This window comes from Arvicola amphibius, chromosome 11, assembly GCF_903992535.2.
Source record: "Arvicola amphibius chromosome 11, mArvAmp1.2, whole genome shotgun sequence".
NCBI classification, from domain to species: domain Eukaryota; kingdom Metazoa; phylum Chordata; class Mammalia; order Rodentia; family Cricetidae; genus Arvicola; species Arvicola amphibius.
In genome coordinates, this window is record NC_052057.2 from 122,873,409 (window position 1) to 122,891,787 (window position 18,379).

The 18,379-nt window shown below is 36.5% G+C and overlaps 1 protein-coding gene across 1 annotated transcript in view; it reads left to right on the forward strand.

Annotated features, from left to right (window-relative positions):
- Mmp16 (matrix metallopeptidase 16) overlaps positions 1 to 18,379 on the forward strand; it is a 203,579-nt gene that overhangs the window by 169,892 nt on the left and 15,308 nt on the right. The window contains exon 7 of the mRNA XM_038348020.1: positions 10,561 to 10,699. Coding sequence (XP_038203948.1) covers positions 10,561 to 10,699 — 139 coding nt within the window. The remainder of the gene's footprint in view (positions 1 to 10,560; positions 10,700 to 18,379) is intronic.

Genomic DNA, 18,379 nt, shown 5'->3' on the forward strand with positions numbered 1-18,379 from the left:
GGCATAGACGAGCCTTTCATTTAGCATTCATCAAAGAAAACTTGTTTTGTAACCCGTAATTCCGTACTCATTTCATTTCAAACTTTAAGTTGAGTAAAAATAAATGGCTAAGGTCAAATTAAAAAAAAACTGAAGAAATTGTGTTTTTAATTTAAAATAGTTTTGTATTTCAAAAGGCATATTTCTGCTGTGAATAGCTTTTATTTCCATTTCTTACACACTGCATTTATTGATTTAATTCTGCAATACATATTTATGAGGTGCTTGTCTTTGCTATTGTACTGAGCTCTTCTAAATTAGATTTATTCAGGGAAAGGAGACAGTCAGAAATGAAATATTGCTAAGTAAGACATTAATAAATGCGATAGTGGTAATAATACACGGTGATCTGATTAAAAAAAAAAAACTAAAAGTAGATATGCATGAAACAGGATCTTACAGCAGTCAGCTTTCTATTACTGTGATAATGTTACCCACACCCAACAATCAGCAATGAAGGGAAAGATGGATTTTGACTCAGTATTTTGGAGATGTCACTATATGCCTTATTGGTCCTGTACAGTCATTAAGAGACATGTTGGAAACAAAAGGAAAAGCCAAGGGTCCCAATGTTTTCTTCTAAGCCATATCAATAATGATCAAAGATTTTACACTGATTCTCATCTTTAAAAGATTTCAAATAAAGGCAATATCTAGGACCCGAGCCTTTAACCTGTAGGAACATCTATCTAAATCAAAACTAATCGAATATTAATGGTTCAGGGAGATCATGGCAGAAGAAATGGAATTTTATGCACCACATGTTGGAAGTAGTGTTTCAAAATTGATGTGGAAGAACACTTCAGGTAGACAATCAGCTGAAATGACCTGGAATATTTAGCTCCCAACCCATAGGAGAACAAACAAACAAACAAAACTTCTGGGAGAGAGAGGGAGGGAGGGGGAGAGAGAGAGAGAGAGAGAGAGAGAGAGAGAGAGAGAGAGAGAGAGAGAGGGAGGGAGGGAGGGAGGGGGGGAAATACTAATGAGTTTGAACACATTAGAAGCCTATTAAGCAAAACCATGAATCATTAATTCACTCATGTTATGCTTCAGTAACCTCAGATTCAATTCTCCTACAGAAGTAATGATCTAATTGTAACCCGAAGCTAAAGAAACTTGAGCCACAGATATTGAATGGGAAAAGCCATTGTCTGAACGCAGAATGGCTTTTACATTGATTTATTTAATTTTGCGTGGAAGGAATACTCGAAAAATTAAAGGAAAGTAGTTCTTTTCATGACTCAAGAGATGATTCAGCATTGAAGAGCACTGGCTGCTCTTGCCAAGGATGTGGGTTTGGCTTCCATCTCTCTGTATATAAGCAGACAAAGAAAGAAGTAGTTTACCATAGTAACATTTCTATGTAAATTTGAAAGGTCACAAAAATACAAACAGATTTTATATGCACAATTAAACCCAAACTTCTAACCATAACTTCAAATATGAAAGCTACAAATGAGCATAGTTAGGCATTTGAAATTATGTACATGATTAAGCAAGGAGAAAAATTTCCCACCTATATAAAGGTGTTGCAAGAACTCATTTCCTTTTCTAGCAACTGGAGCATAATTTGACATATTCTTTATAATCTGCCAAATTTTGATAACTTAACTTTCATTTTAGAGCACACATGTCTTTTATTATTGACCATTTACAATGTAATCTAACTCAAGTGTTTTTCTGCTTCAGTACTTAACATAGACTCCTTTCCTCCTAAACCTAAAGTTTTCTATTTCCTTGTGCAGTCTCCTGGATGGTTCTTATTCTACAACTGTCTTCACTGTGTTTTTCTTACCTTTCTTCCCCTCTTCCCCACCTTATTTTAATACTTGTTTCATTAGCTATTCTGGTATATTGATCATGTCATTGGCCCATGCCCCATCAAGCTACCTGCTTTTTGTTCTACTTCCCATTTATGTGCCGTAGCTTCTACAATTGATCTGACTCCTCCTCACTTAACTGCACTGCCCTACCTCACACTCCCTACTATATCTACTTGACCATATCTAGCCAACATGTCATATTTTCCTTCCCAAGGACAGTATATTCACCATCAACCTGAGAAAATTTTTGTTGTTGTTGTTATTGTTCCTCATCTCTCTCTGTAATGTATAAGGCAGGCCAACTTTATTTTCTCTAATACCCTTAGAATAATGAAATCAATAGAATGAAACAATGTTAATATTGAAGGGAGACTGCTCAGGGGTTCTCCACTTTAGATAAAGAACTAGAGGCAAAAAAGGAATACTACAAGTGGGAGAAAGAGTCTTCCCCAGGGAAGATCAGTCCAGTTGGTTATCCAAAACCAATGAACATCCCTGAAGACACATACAGTGTTGGGGCCCAACCTCAATGGGATTCACACATTCCAGGTTAGGAGCATGAAAATTAGAATTATTAAGCAAAAGGACAGAGATATGATAGAAATAAAGGACAGAAACACAGAACAGCTCCGGGAGGGAAGTTCAGTGAATACTGAAATTAATACTGAAATTACACCTGCTTATATACCCCACCCCAAAAGGGGAAGATGAAGAGGCAACAGGCTTCATTAACATGATAAAAAGAATACACAAAGTGTCCTAAGTCAAGTTCTCTGTTGTTTGGACAGGATATGTAATGACCACACCCTTAGACCAAGTATCCTGAAGGCAGCCACTCCCTGAATCCTCCTGCCATTCTCTTTGAAGGAGCAGGAATAGACTTGAATTCTCAGGCCTTTGGTCAATGTGGAGATGATACACCTCTATACTCAAAATACTAATTAACCACACCTGAGGGCAGGATATCTTGTTTGTAGCCACACCTGTTGTCAACAACTTGGAAACAGCAGAAAAGCTCAAACTTTCTGACCTTTAGCCAAGGTGGAACAGACTCACATCTATGGGCCCTGGCAATACATATAAGCAACACTATACAAACTGAGCTGGTTGGATTTGTGTGTTTATAAATATGTGTGTGTGTGTGTGTGTGTGTGTGTGTGTGTGTGTGTGTGTGTATGGGGACACATATATACATGTGTAACAACAAATAGAAAAATGTGGCCATGAATTTGAGAGAGATTAAGGGATTGGGAGATTCTTGTAAGGTTTTGGAGGAAGAAAAGAGAATAGACAAATAATATAATTATATTATAATTCAAAAATTGAAAGATTTATTTTTTTAAAAAAATTTACCAATAAAAATCAAGCCAATACCATCCTTCCTAATGTTTCTCATAATCTGTAAATGTTCTAGCCAAGTATCTGTTTTACATACAAATGATTCCTGTTGGTGTGTGTGCTCAGCCTCTCTGTACCTTACTTCATTCATTTTTCAGTTGTTAGATTACTAGTTTCTCAGAAAAATTTCCAAATTGCCAAGTGTAGAGGTGTACTTTAACGTCTGATTCAAGATGATGGCAGAGTGTGTGGCATCTTAGACCACAGCCATACAGTGAGTAGCAGCCTGGTTGCTACATTGTGAGTTACCATCTCTTTGCCTCACCATGATCACCCAAGGTTCCATTACTGAGTAGAATGATTAGAATTAGAATGATTCCCCTACAGCAGTAGGAAATTGTGGTTCTAACTCATTATTGTTTTTGAAAAAGTATCGCAGGACTTTCCATTTTCCAACATTGAGGTCATCTGATTTCCCACAGGCATCTTGATAGAAACAGTTTTGCCATCAAGCTGTTTGTTGAAGACTCCCTTGGAGTGTAAGGGAGGGCAATTACCTTTTGAACTCTGATTTTAAGTAAACAGAGCTGAGTGGAACAGTGGGAGCTGAAGGAATGTTCTCAAGAGCATATTAGCATAAAGCAATTAGACAATGGTAATAAGAGTTAGTCTCCGCTGTTATGGTAACAACTGCCAGTGGCCTCTGAAACAACCTCACCTAGGAATCTTTCATGGTGTCTTGCATTGCTCTTCTGGGGAATTCTCTGCCCCAGATGCACTTATCTCTTGGGAACAAATTTCTAATTCAACATAGCCCTTTAACACATCAGTTGTTGACAAGTAACTGTGCATCTCGTTCATTGGAAATATAAACTCTTTCCCAGGGCTATTCCTGCTTGCTCACCTGCCCTATCAACTTCTCTCCTCCTCTGCCTCAGCACTAGCTCAGTGAAGTGGAGACTTGACCCTTTATTTCTGTTGAATATATTATTCTCAAAGAATATGTTCTCTTTCATTTTGAAAACTTCCACCTCATAGTGGTTCTTCTTGTGTTATAGTGAGGTCTACAGAGAAAGTACATGGCTGGTTCATGGCCAAAGTGATAATAAACTCTCTAGTATTGTCTCATGCCTTGGATGTTCCTATGTCATGTGATGAGTCTTTTAACATCCCCAACCCCTACACCATGACAGGGTCTTGGCACTTTGCCCAGAATGGCAGGAACTGGAGGATGCTAATGTGAATAAGGACAAAACAGTAGCCTGTAGGATGAGAAAAGATCTTTATCAACATCTAATCTGACAAAGGGCTGATTTCAAAAACATATAAAGAACACAAGAAACTATATATCAACAAACCAAATAATACAATTGAAAGGAGGGTACAGACCTAAATAGAGAATTCTCAACAGATATCTCAAAAGGCTGAGAAACATTTAAGGAGATGTTCAGCATCCTTCATCTTCTAGGAAATGCAAACCAAAATCACTCTGAGATTCTATCTTACATTGTAGAGCTTTTGAGACAGTCTCTTGCTATAGTCCTGGTTAGCTTTTGACAGTGTCCTTTGGCTTAGAGGATCTTTTCAATTTCACAAGTTCCCATTTATTAATTGTTGATCTTAGTGCCTGTGCTCCACTCTGAGATTCCATCTTAAACCTGTCAAAATGGTTAAAATAAAAAACACAAGTGACAGCTCATGCTGGAAAGAATATGGAGCAAGGAGAACACGCCTCCCTTCCTGCTGAGGGTGCAAACTTGTACAGCCACTTTGGAAGTTACTGTTGCAGTTTCTCAGAAAGCTTAGAGTCAGTCTACCAAAGGACCCATTAACTCAAGGCTAGAAACAACCTAGATGTCCCTCAACCAAGGAATGGATAAAGAAAATGTGGTATATTTTCTCTCCCAAGCCTACATATATTTTTAAACACATTGTAAACTGTTTAGATGATTTTTTTGTATGAATCCATCTTTACTGTATATCTCTTTTTTTTCTGACCACATGAGTCTTTAATTTGCTAAGCAATATGGCTAGGATTAAAGCTGTGGCTTTGACAGCTGGATCCACACCAATCCTAAACTCTCTGAGAGTCTTGCTTCATAGTGGAGGTACTGACACAGGGAGCATACATGAGACAGAATAGGTACTCTGTACATATGTGACAGTTGTATAGCTTTGTTTTCTCGTGATACTCCTAGCAATGGGAACGGGATTGTCTCTGACTCTTTTGCCTGCATTTGGGACTTTATTCCTTATACTGGGTTGTGTTGGCCAGCCTCAGTACAAGAGGAGGTTCTTAGTCTTACTGCAACTTGATGTGCCATGATTTGTTGTATCCATGAGAGTCCTGCCTTTTTCTGAATAGAAATAGAGGTGTGGATGGGTTGGCAGAGGGCAGGTGGCGGGGGACTGGGAGAAGAGAAGGGAGAGGAGACACTGGCCAGGATATAAAATAAGTAAATAAATTAATTAATTAAAAAGTTTAACATTGAACCCATTGTCTTGCATACCTTGAAAAAATAGGTACACACTAAACAGTATATGTGGAAAATGTATTTTTTTTCTTCAGTTAAAAATAAAAGAATAATATTTTTTTTCTAATAACAACTGGTTTGGGCTCCTTATATTTAGTGGGAGGCAGGCCCCATTTTTATACAGGCAAGTGTAGTACATTTTGGAATCAACTTTGGTCTTTCCAATTGAGTATACATTTTAAAGGGTATATTTACCTTGCTATATTTACCTTTTTCTCTAGCTTTCTTTTTATGTCTAGATTTATTTTTATACCTAGATTCTTTTTTGTATCTAAAACTACTAATACAATGAAGTGAAAGAGATGTTTTATGTTTTCAACACCTAATTTTAGATATCTGAATTGGAATTTGACCACTCTGCCAGTATTGCTGATATTCAAGTTCTAGAAATGGAAAACAATATTAAAGTGAAATATTGCTGTTTTGAGCAATTATGTATGAAATTTTATATCATCCCAATGAAGTATTTTGGATGTTGCATCTTTTTATTAAATCTAAATGTCTCAAAACCATTATGATTTTTGTTCTATACAAACATAGATTCCAGAGGAATTGTGGGAAATCACTGCAGGGACTATTGTTGAAACCAGACTCAGTAATCATTATCTCCTACTCTCTCCTAGAATCTTTATTATTCTGAGGGGAGTGAATCAACACTTCTGTTTTGGTCTTTAGTTATGTGTAAAAATCAGATAAGAGTATTTGCATTATTATATGTACACACGAAATTATGCACTGATGTTTATAAGTACTTAAGCTTTAAAATGCGTATTTGCTATGCCATTATTCAATAAATACTAATGAATGATATAGTGGTCCACACCAACCAGTCACTTAACCTTTCACTGTCCAGAATAAAGTAAAATAAAACCAAAAGATTTTTGAAACATTTTCAAGTTGCACAAGTTACTGCATCAATTTGGAACAGTAGTAAGCAAAATATTCTGAAATGTTACCTCCTTTACTTACAAACAGCTACATGGATTTCATTTATTGAAGAATTTAAGCTTCTAAATTTAAATCCCAACTGTAAAATCTGACTTCTTAAAAGGTCTTTAGAAAATTTTAAGGATTATTAATTTAAACATGTTTTGGCAAGCACCTCAATGACATGTTATTTGTTTCTGCTACTATAGTGGGTCTTTGCTGTGATCCATTCTCAACAATGTAGTCACTATGCAAAGTGCTTACCAGGACAGATGGACCGCTGCATCTTTATCCCAGAATTTCTTCTGGTTGATCTTGCATTGATGAGCTGTGAAATTCTTGATAGCAAAATTATTGCATATGTTCATGACTGTCTTAGTAGGAAGCCTGTTCTAATGGCTGTTTTAGACATTAGGCTGTCCCCTAAAAAGCAGCTTATGTCAGCTACTGGGACATAATAGCACAGACTTCCCAGAAGTGCATTGCTTTTACAAGGCACATATAATGCTTCCCTTACAGTTTTCTTTTTTTCACTAAGTTATCATCTTAACTTTTCTTTCCAGTATTGAAGAACAATATATCTAACTAACTATTTGTATTTTCTTTCTCTTTCTTTAAACACTGCAATGCCCAGTAGACTTCTCTAAGGCAGTAACCTAAAAAGAATAGATTGATGTGAAATCTCATGCTTTTACTTGTGCAGTATCACCATGTGTGATTTCATGTTTTTAGCATGTATTTATTAAGATCAAATGGGACATGTTACTAATTTAATTATAAGGTATAAAATATATTTGTCTTTGACCAAGCAGCATCTTTTAGGTCATCCTGGTCTATATGATGAATTCCAGTCACCCATGGTTACATAGTGAGCATAATGAGACTGTCACAAGACTAAGCCACCCCACAAATTATATACATACATACATATACATATATATGTATATATAATGGTGTGTGTCTTTTTTATGAACAAAGATGTTGGCAGTGACATTATTTATAGCATCCAATTTTTAAATCAACTTAATAGAGGTTTGATAAACTTCTATTTACTCATTAGAATGGTTATTTACCCATTACATGCATTTACAAACATTTTCGTGGCTTGTGTATTTCCTATAACTTTTCAGATTTTTAGAGAATATGTATTTTTAAGATGTGTTTATGGAAATTTCCTAAAAGCACAAAGAACATGGACACCTAATAATTTACATTTAGCCAATTAGTGTCTATTTTCTTTGTATGCATTTGTATATAAAAGCAAATACAAGCAATATCTGCATTATGTATATGTGTATATATAATTCTATGTACTATGTAAATACACATGAGGATATTTTATTATCATCCTTCACATCATAGCATACTTCCATATCACAGATGAAATCCAATAACAGATCCTAAAAATCAAACTCTGTTGTATGAATTTGTATTGTGTCATATTGCATTATAGTTGTCCATTGGAGAAACTCTATCTTGATTTCAGGTAAATTTCTAGAGAAGACACTCAGGATAAAAGAAACAATACATATATAATGCTATCATATGCAATGGTGTTGATTTCATAGGTGTTGTACCATGTTGTACTCCAACCAGGGATACATGAAAGACACTATTTCTACAAACCATAAAATCGGAGCTTTTCAACTAAGATAGATAGTATCACAGGAAAGTTCCAGCTTCTGCTTCACTGATTACGTCCAGTTGCATCTCCTTTCCTATATTCACAAGCCTCTTCTTTTCTTTCTTTCTTTCTTTCTTTCTTTCTTTCTTTCTTTCTTTTTTCTTTCTCTCTCTCCCTCTTTCTCGCTTACACACACATACACACATTCTCTCTTTCTTTTTATTTTTCATACTATTCATGATCCTTATTTTTTAAATCCTATTTCTCAAATAAATCTTTACTACATTAATCCATTATGATCTGAAAGGAAACATTTTCTCCTTGTTTTTCACGCACTTTTATCTTACCAGTGGCTTGTATCATCTTCATGGTGATTTGGTAAAAAAAAAAAAAAAAGTATTGAGAAGTTTGTCTGTTAAGTATACATTGCCCTCTTAGAGTACGTTAGGTTGCTGTGTCACTTTTCCTGGTATATGTAAATAAATATCCATTCATCGCAAATAAAGTAACAATAGCAGGTTAAAACACAAAAACAGGAGCAACAAAATTATTTTACGTAATTCTGGTTTGGCAAACTAATGAGTTTATTGTGGTTACTTACAGAAACATAGGTGGCTCAAAGACAGGTGTATCACCTATGTGGCTGACATTGAACAAAAGCTACTTCCCTAGAGCTCCCTCCCATTTTCAGCCAGCTCCACTGAAGATTTTCCTCCCTGTCAGAATGTGTTTATGATTGTATAACCTTGGGGAAAGACACACAACTTCTTCAGTCTGTAAAGCTTCCCTTTTATCTTCATTAGAGAAAGTTTTGATTTGGAGGAAATAACAATTTAAACCATCAATATGAGAGTTGATGTGTCCCCATGCCTCAGGTATCCCCTGTATTTAGTAAGCTAGTCATACGGAAATTTAGATGCCAGCTGGCAAGTCACTCAAGGACTAGTGTCTTAACCAAAATGACAAACTTACTAAAAGACAGGAAAAGAATAGGATGTGAATTGAGAGTCAGAAATGATGCTGCTGTTTGTTTCTAAATAATTCATCTGTAGAGAAAATAACCAAGAATAGCTAGAACAAGAAGAAGTTGCAATGAGACAAGCATCATATTATCATAGTGTGTGGCATCAAATAATTCCCCCTGCACTGTGTGCCAGCACCTGAATCAATCCTAGGAAGCACAGGGAGGCTGTGCTGTTTCCTTACAGATGTTTGGCATTCTACCAAGCTATTCACAGATGCCTCAGATGAAAGAAGGGCAGAAATTTAAAATTAATGATAACTTGTAAAATGCACTTGTCTATATAGTAAACATATTTGATTTCAAGTGAAATAGTTTCTATTATATGTGTGGGTATTTGAAATATAGTGAAATGTAAAATAAAGTAAAATATTCTTGAATTGAAAACAATTTTTAAATTATACCCGTTTCCTAGTATCAAAACACTTTGAATAATGTTTTTTTTTCTGAAATGTTCAATTGGAAATTATTCAGTACCACTAGATGTATCACTTTTCATAGATTTCTGTTACATTTTGCTTTTTCTGTCCAGGAGTAATGATTTATATGAAAATACATTATGTTCAGTCTAATTAATAACTCATTAACTCTATAAACAGCTATGGCAAGTCAAGTCCTGTTATTCACTAGACTAAGAAGGTAGATATGAGAACTATATTAAAATGGAGTCAAGTAAAGCACTTTGCAAAAGCAGGTAGAAGAGAAAATTAGCCTAAGTAGATTCTTCTGTGGTGATTATTTTCAAAATAAATTTGCTTATGTAAAACTACTGTTACTGACCAATTTGAGACACATTGAATGATCAATCATTACACAGACAGCAACTATAACATGGACATCCAAAGATATATGGCCATTCTGTTCAAGTTCAAGCATCAAGCACACAGAGATTCCGCGTGTGGGTAGAAGTGCAACTGGGCATATCAAACGCACGTGTCATGGCTGTAATCACAGCCCTCCTCCCGCCACCAAGCAGCGTGTTGTCCATCCTCCTTATTTTCCATCGTGAAATTCCTATGATAATGACAAATGAATAACCCGGAGTACTGTATTTAGTCACACACTATTGTTTAAATATGGTGGGATTTCCTAGCTAGCTTTCTGTGGTGTATTAGCGCTCTCCCTTAGGTTGTGTTGGTGAAAGAAAATAAGAATCCTATACTTAGCTTCAAAACTCTCAAATGTATGATTGCCCCTCCAATGATGCCAGGCCTGTGGAAATGCTGAGCACTGCTTCTGTCTGCTTTGCAGGACCAGTGGTTTTGGCGAGTGAGAAACAACAGGGTGATGGATGGATACCCCATGCAAATTACTTACTTCTGGCGGGGCTTACCCCCCAGTATTGATGCAGTTTATGAAAACAGTGATGGAAATTTCGTCTTTTTTAAAGGTAAGCATGTTTTCTCAGACGGGTTCTTTTGCATATTGATCAACTTGTTCAGGCCTCTATAAAGTAAAAGGAAGTGAAGAAATGAGGGTTATTGAGATTATATAACTGATTCCAGTATGCGTAGTAGGATCAAAATCCAGTGCCATTGTCCTTGGCTTCTCAGCTGCCCTCAATGTCCGCCATGTTCAGGGAGTCTGCTTTTATCCCGTGCTTTTTCAGTCCCAGTCCAGCTGGCCTTGGTGAGCTCCAATTAGATCAGCCCCATCATCTCGGTGGGTCGGTGCACCCCTCACGGTCCTGACTTCCTTGCTCATGATCTCCCTCCTTTTGCTCCTCATTTGGACCTTGGGAGCTGTAATTATTTTAAGGGTTGAAATAGACTTTGATTTAATGAAGGGCGTAGTGAAAAGTCTGATGGCAATATGAGCATTTTATACACTCTATAAAATTAGTTTATGTGGTGTGGGAGGTCCTTCTGTCTATGTGTTGCTTTTATTGGTTAACAAATAAAGAAACTGACTTGGCCTGATAGGGTAGAAAAGAGCTAGGCAGGGGAGACTAAACTGAATGTTGGGAGAAAGGAGTGAGAGAGAAGCCATGTAGCCCCCAATGGAGACAGATACAATTTTAGCCAGTAAGCCACAGCCACGTAGCAATACACAGATTAATAGAAATGGGTTAAACTAAGATGTAAGAGTGAGCCAATAAGAATCTAGAGCTAAGGGGCCAAGCAATGATTTAATTAATACAGTTTCTGTGTGATTATTTCGGGGCTATGCGGCTGGGAACCAACAAGCGGTCCCCTTCCCTCCAACATGTATGCTTGAATTCTTTTCCTCTGCGGTTCATCTCTTGATTAAAATAGAAAGAATGGTAGGTAAATTATACAGTGATGGGGGTTCTGGTATTCTGTTGATCTTTATAAATTTCTATTAACTTTATTAATTTGGCGGCATACCTTGCCTCAGCTTACTTCACTTATCGGTGAATATGATGCATCCTATTCTCTATCTCAGGATTATTGGACTGCTAAATTATTACCACATGTGAAGTACTGGGCACATGCATGTTATCAGTGCATTCTTGTTATGGCTGCTGCCACTGCTGTGATTATTTTTAATATTATTGCCCTCCTGCTATTTGATAGCAGATGTCCCTGAAATATGCATGCATTATCCCACTGAGAACCAAGGATGCACACCACTGTTACCAGTTAAATTGGTGTTCCTGATTGAGTTCTAAGTCTTGTTAATAAAATAGCTTAGAGAGATACTAAGGAGGAAGCATAAGCACAATTTTATTAGACACTGAGAGAAGCGAAACAACGGAAACCATTGGGCAACCACATGTCTGAAAACAGGTCACAGAGTAAAATGATTGAAGGAGTAGTTTCAGACAAAAAGGGTAAGAAGGCACAGAGTACCTGGGAAAGCATTGGTGGCTTTGGCCAGTATCAAAAAGAAAAAAAAAAGAAACTTTGTAAAGGAAAAGTTATTTTTTTCTGAGTAACTTTGGGAAAACAGGGTGCTCAGAAAAAACAGACGGATCACATTTCTCTGTCTGTGAACTCTCTTCCCGGGATGCATGGGAAAGTGTTCCAGGAAGAGCAAGTGCATCATTCATTAACTAGATAATTATTCCTCTCATCTTGTAGCATGATCTTACGTGAATAATCCCTCCTGAAAGGTGGTGTCTTGGCCAGGTGATTGACAGGCAGGTCTACCTCAATTAACTCTTAAGAGAGCAGATAATAATATACAATGCTCTAATCTTTGGAATTTATTAGAATGTCATGTCTTCATTCAGACCAGAAGTAGGTTCCATTCCTATTGTGCCTCAACACATTCCCTGATAGCTCTACTTTATCATTTGGCCTTTTTAAAGCCTAAGGTGTTGCAAAGTTGATATTTTTCAGTGTTATCAGTAAAATAGGAGGTGGAATTGAAAGGCTCAGTGGCCTCTAACATCACCCAAACAGGACCTGGGGTTGTAAATATTGAAGGCATAGGTTCTAGAGGGAAACTTTCTTCTCTCACACTCTACTTTGTCCTTACCTTAGCCAAACAAGTGATTATTCTCAGGATCAAAGTATAGTTTGTGGTAATGATGAAGTTAAAAGCAATTAAAACATGGGCTTTGGAAAGGCAACTCTAAGTCAGCCGTAGCCTGTTCTGAGAGTGCTGCCTGTCTACACTGCCTAAGGGGAAGCTACCTCATAAACTAGTGTGAGAACACAGCAGCACCTCAGGCTGTGTCGCTTCTGTTCACTTTGCCTTACCTCACTTTCTTGTGGAAGGGCTCACCCCCTTTCTTTCTCCTTCCATATAGAAAGTGTACCCCCAGACTACCCTTGCAGCTGCCATCATTTTGCAATGTTTTATTGATTATTTATGGATTCAACAGCATGCATCTGGATCTCATTCATCCCCCTATCCCTTCATATCCACCCTCTGCCCTTGCAAACTCCACTCCCAAATAAAAGAAAAAAAAATTTGAAAGAAAATAAAACAAACAAACAATTAGAAAAATCTCGGTGAGGAAGCTGTAGTCTAGAACAACGATATTTGAATTACCTTCTGGACAACACATTGCACTTGTAAAGACTAAGTTACCTAAAACTCTAAAACTTTCAAACATAAATTGCATGAAGATGAATTCTGTTTATATTTTATCACCCCTGTATTTTCATTTCATGTAACAGTACTGGTTGCATGGTCACTACTTAATCAACATTTAAATAAAATAATGGCCTTAAGTGGAAATTAGATGCCAGTAGATATTCAAAGAAGGTTGGCAATGATAAAGGCTGACAGTACCTTCTGCTTCCAGCCACACATATACTCAGGAAGTTAGCCAATAATTGCCTGGTGAGGGGGATGTGGTGGGTGGGAGGGTTAATTGCTTAAAACTAATCACTGTGCTGTTCCTTCCTTACAAGTATTTAAGATAAGACCTGAAGTAAGATTTACCATGAAATTGATCTGGAATAAAATTCAAGAATAATTACAGGTACAAAAATATCAAGCATAAAATGTAGTAAATAACAATGCCTACATCCTACATATCATGTTCTTAAAACCTCTATCTAGTGTAAATGGCAAGGGTTGCAAATAAAAAGCAATTATGTTGCAAAGAAACAAGGAAAACTTTATTCGCAGACCTGTTTGTGCCTATGTAGATGTAAGATGCAGGCAACCAAAAGTTTCTCAAATTGGTGAGTGAAAATTGTAAGACGGCAAGATTGTAGACGTTTAAATATTGTTTAGATATCTTGAACAATAATGAAAGGACAGAGACTCTGATATTTGTAAACTAACAACCTAGCCTGTCTTACTTTCATGGTATTTGGGATGAAGGCAGGAAAATCCTAAAAAAGAGGGGAAAAGTTAGATAAAAGCTCAGTAGCTTACAACCCAACTCCCATGGTGTGATACGAAGAAGGCCAGACAACCGTTCTTCATATAATCCATCTCATGGGTAAAAAGGAACAGGAAAACTAAACAAGAAGCAAGTACACCCAACTGTTTTCTGAGGGTAAGCATTTCCTTTACCATACTGGACAGCAGATAAGCCTCTTTGCTAGGATGATGAGTTACTGAGGAGAGCTAGTGTGCAAATACCTTTGCAAATGTGTTTCATGGTAAAGGCAGTCAGTGCTTCCTTCTAAAAAAAATAGTGCAAAGCAAGAAATTGTTTTCTACTATACATTAGTATAGAAATAAAGGCCTTATCTAAAAGTTTAAATATTTCTGCGTTGATTGCAAAACAACATGTAACACATAAATTACAAAACTCCACGAAACAAAAGAACAGAAATTTTAGGTGAAGTATGTTTTATTCATGGTGAAACAATCAAATATTGTTGCTGTGTGGATCTACAGGTTCATTGCTGTTCCGCTTAAACTTGTCCAGGCTGCGTTGTTTTATATGTACTAGCGGTTGAGCTAACTCTAATCCATACACAGAAGAGTCATTAAACAAAAAGAGTCTGGGAGATTATTACTTCAATTTGAGTCATATTTTACAACTGTTGAAGACAGTAAATCACTGGCATGAAGAAAGAAGATTAGATACCACTGAAAGAGAACAGCTAGTTCAGAAACAGACCCAAACATATATCTAAAAGTAATCTTTTTCTTCAGAGATTTCTTTGAAAGTTACAGAAATAGTGCAGTAGGGGAAAACAAAGGGCCTTCCAACAAACACTGCCTAAACCGTGGCAAGCTATGCACAAATCAAATAAACTCTGATATATACCTTGGACCATATATGAAATCACAGTGACATCATCCTCGTGCTGAAAGCAGTGGACTCTCTGAGTGCTCTAGATGAGTATTGGAGACACCTGTGACTTAGCTTCGGAATTACACAGAATGACTGAATCATAAACCACAAAGATTTTCATTTTTTTCTTTAAAGACAGTTTAAAGTACAAAAGAAAACTGTGTTTCTTGTGTGTATATATCTGCTGTGTCCCCAGAACATACAAAGAATTCTGACAATTTAATTTTATAAAGCTCAATAAAAACTAATAGAATGTGGACAAAACTTCCATCAAGATTAATACATGGATTACAGATGAGATTTGGTGAACTGGGAAAGAACACGGGCAAGCCTGTGGAAATCCAGGAGCATAAAATTATTAGTATTTTAGTTATTTGATATTTTGACAGGTATATGTGTATGGATAAGGAGGTATAGTGATAACCAAGTAAGGGCTCCTCACAGAAGTTTCTCCTTTTCTAGCAACTTCCTGTGTTGGTTTACATCCTCGTATCAGGGCTCTTTTTACAGTGAGGAATTAATATAGCAAAGCTATATTAAAAACAATGTATAATCTTAATTTAATGTTATGTACTACTCTCTTAAAATGATTTTAATGTGTTTGCTAATAATAATCTCTATTAGTAATCATTATTAAATATGTCAGCTACCTTATTTTTCACAATCTCACCATGTTATATTTCATTGTTATTGCTATCCTATTTTCACTGATTTCCTAGTTTAGTTTTGCTTATTTTTATTTTATGTTTTTCTATTAAATTATATGTTCTTCATAAGAACCCTTAAGATTTTGTGAAATGAAGGAACACAGAAGTTGACAAACACTTTAAGTATTTTAAAATATATATGATTTAAATTTAAATGATTTAAAATTTAGTATTTAAAATCTACTAAATGTACAGGTGTGCAGTTCTTTCCTTTAAAAAAAATGAAGTCATTTCAGAGACTAGAGAGAGCTCCATGGTGGAGTGCTTGCTCTTGCAGAGGACCAGAGCTTAGTTCCTAGTGCTCGTACCAGGTAGCTCACAGTCCCCTCAGCTGTCATGGCAACTCCGCTGTACTGTCATCCTCATTCACAGACCCTCACACATTCATATACATGGCTAAAAGTAAATAAAATAAAAGGAAGTCATTACATAAAGTCTTACTCAGCTTGCCGTGATGCTCCACAGGGTAACTATGTACAAGTGAGTGTGAGTTGGGTATGAGGGTGGACGTAAAACAGGCTGTTCTCAACAGGAATTTGTTTTACATGCGATGACTGGGTTACTTGTGTGATTGTGGGGTCTAGATCAACGTCCTCCCCTTATTCCTTTATTTTACATTAGGTAGCTAATGTAATTCCTTCGCTGGGTTCATAAGAAGGCATCTTTAGTCCAAAAGGATAAGAAATGGAATGTGCCATCAAGTGTGCAGTACATTCCCCTGTGGTGATTCTAGAATTCTGTGTCAATATCCACAGATACAGCTGATCTCATAGGATCTCATTTGAGGAACATAATCATGGCAGATGTTTACATTCAATTACAAGGCAGGTTGACTGAGTGGCTATTAAATAATAATATGGAAAACAATCTATGTAGAGAATAGAGCTGGTAAAATATCCCCCAAGAAGAAAGTAAATTTTTAAATGAAGAACAAGCCACCATTAAACTCAAGCATTTTAAGATTTGTCTCAATTTCCAATTTTGCTATCACTTTATATCTGTAAGAGGTATGCCATGTTTGACAATTTCATTTCCATAGGCAGAAAAAAAATAGCACTTACAGAATTGAAACAAGACAAATAGAGGCTCATAACATTTGAGAAGAAAAACATTAAAAAGATTTGTAGCAAATGAGAAGATATAGGATTGTCTAAAATAGACCATACCAGAAAAATGGCCCAAGCTCGCTTATTTCAGAATAGTTTCTGTTCTTTGCATATTTACTTTTTTTCAAATCAACCAACACTTTTTTAATGCTGCTGAAAAGTCATTGTTCCTGGGAGTTTTAAAAGTTCTAATGAAGCCGGGCAGTGGTGGCGCACGCCTTTAATCCCAGCACTCGGGAGGCAGAGGCAGGCGGATCTCTGTGAGTTCGAGACCAGCCTGGTCTACAAGAACTAGTTCCAGGATAGGCTCCAAAGCTACAGAGAAACCCTGTCTCGAAAAACCAAAAAAAAAAAAAAAAAAAAAAAAAAAAAAAAAAAAAAAAAAAAAAAAAAAAAAAAAAAAAGTTCTAATGAAGTTCATGTGAGATCAAAGTAACCTGTTTCTTACACAGTACAATGAATAAAAGAAATCTACTATAAGTTTTTTTTCAATTTTTAACTTTTTATTTTTTCCATTATTATTATTATTACAAATTTTCACCTCTTCCCCTCCTCCCATTTCCATCCCACTCCCCCCTTTTCCCCTTCCCCTCCTTCTCCAGTCCAAAGAGCAGTCAGGGTTCCCTGCCCTGTGGGAAGTCCAAGGTCCTCCCCTCTCCATCCAGGTCTAGGAAGGTGAGCATCCAAACAGACTAGGTTCCCACAAAGCCAATACATGGAGTAGAACCAAAACCCAGTGCCATTGTCCTTGGCTTCTCAGTCAGCCCTCCACGTAAGCCACGTTCAGAGAGTCCTGGTTGATCACATGCTCCATCAGAACCAGTCCAGCTGGACTTGGTGAGTTCCCATTAGATCGGGCCCCACCGTCACAGTGGGCGGGCGCACCCCCCGCGGACCTGACTTCCTTGCTCCTGTTTTACTGCAGTCACCATTTATTTGAAAAACAAAGTTACACAAGATCTTCAGGAGCCTTGCTACATGTAAAAACACACATCAAGCATGTGAATAGCATTACTTTAATAATTAATATTAATTAAATTCTAGATTTTTTTATTTTGTGACAAAGTTTCAATTAAATGGAAGACTATAATGAAAATACATATTAACAACTTAGTCTAAAGCACAATGGCACATGCCATACTAATGTTTTAAATCTCCTTGTTTTATTGGTCTTACCCAGGAACACATGTACAATAAAATCTGGTAGTTGATAACTTAAAATTTCCAATGATATTATATATTTAACCGTATGATTTTTCAAAAATCTAAGATTTTAAATTATTGTTAATTTTATTTATAATTCAAACTGCAGTCTTCTAGCATCAATATTACCTGCATGTCTAAAATCTTTCCTCACTTTCAAAAACTTTCATGGCATCCCTTTATTTACATTTTCTATGAATAGCACTGGCTTGGGAGGTCAGAAAGATTGTCAAAAAAACCTATTAAGCTTCTCAGAGGGAGCTGCTCATCTGGTGGGAAAAGTTCTCCTCAAGGAAGTCCTGAGCTTCTCACTCCAGTGGCTAACACATTGGCCTAAAGTTTGAAAATATTGTAAAACCTACAAAAATAAATCCTTCAAA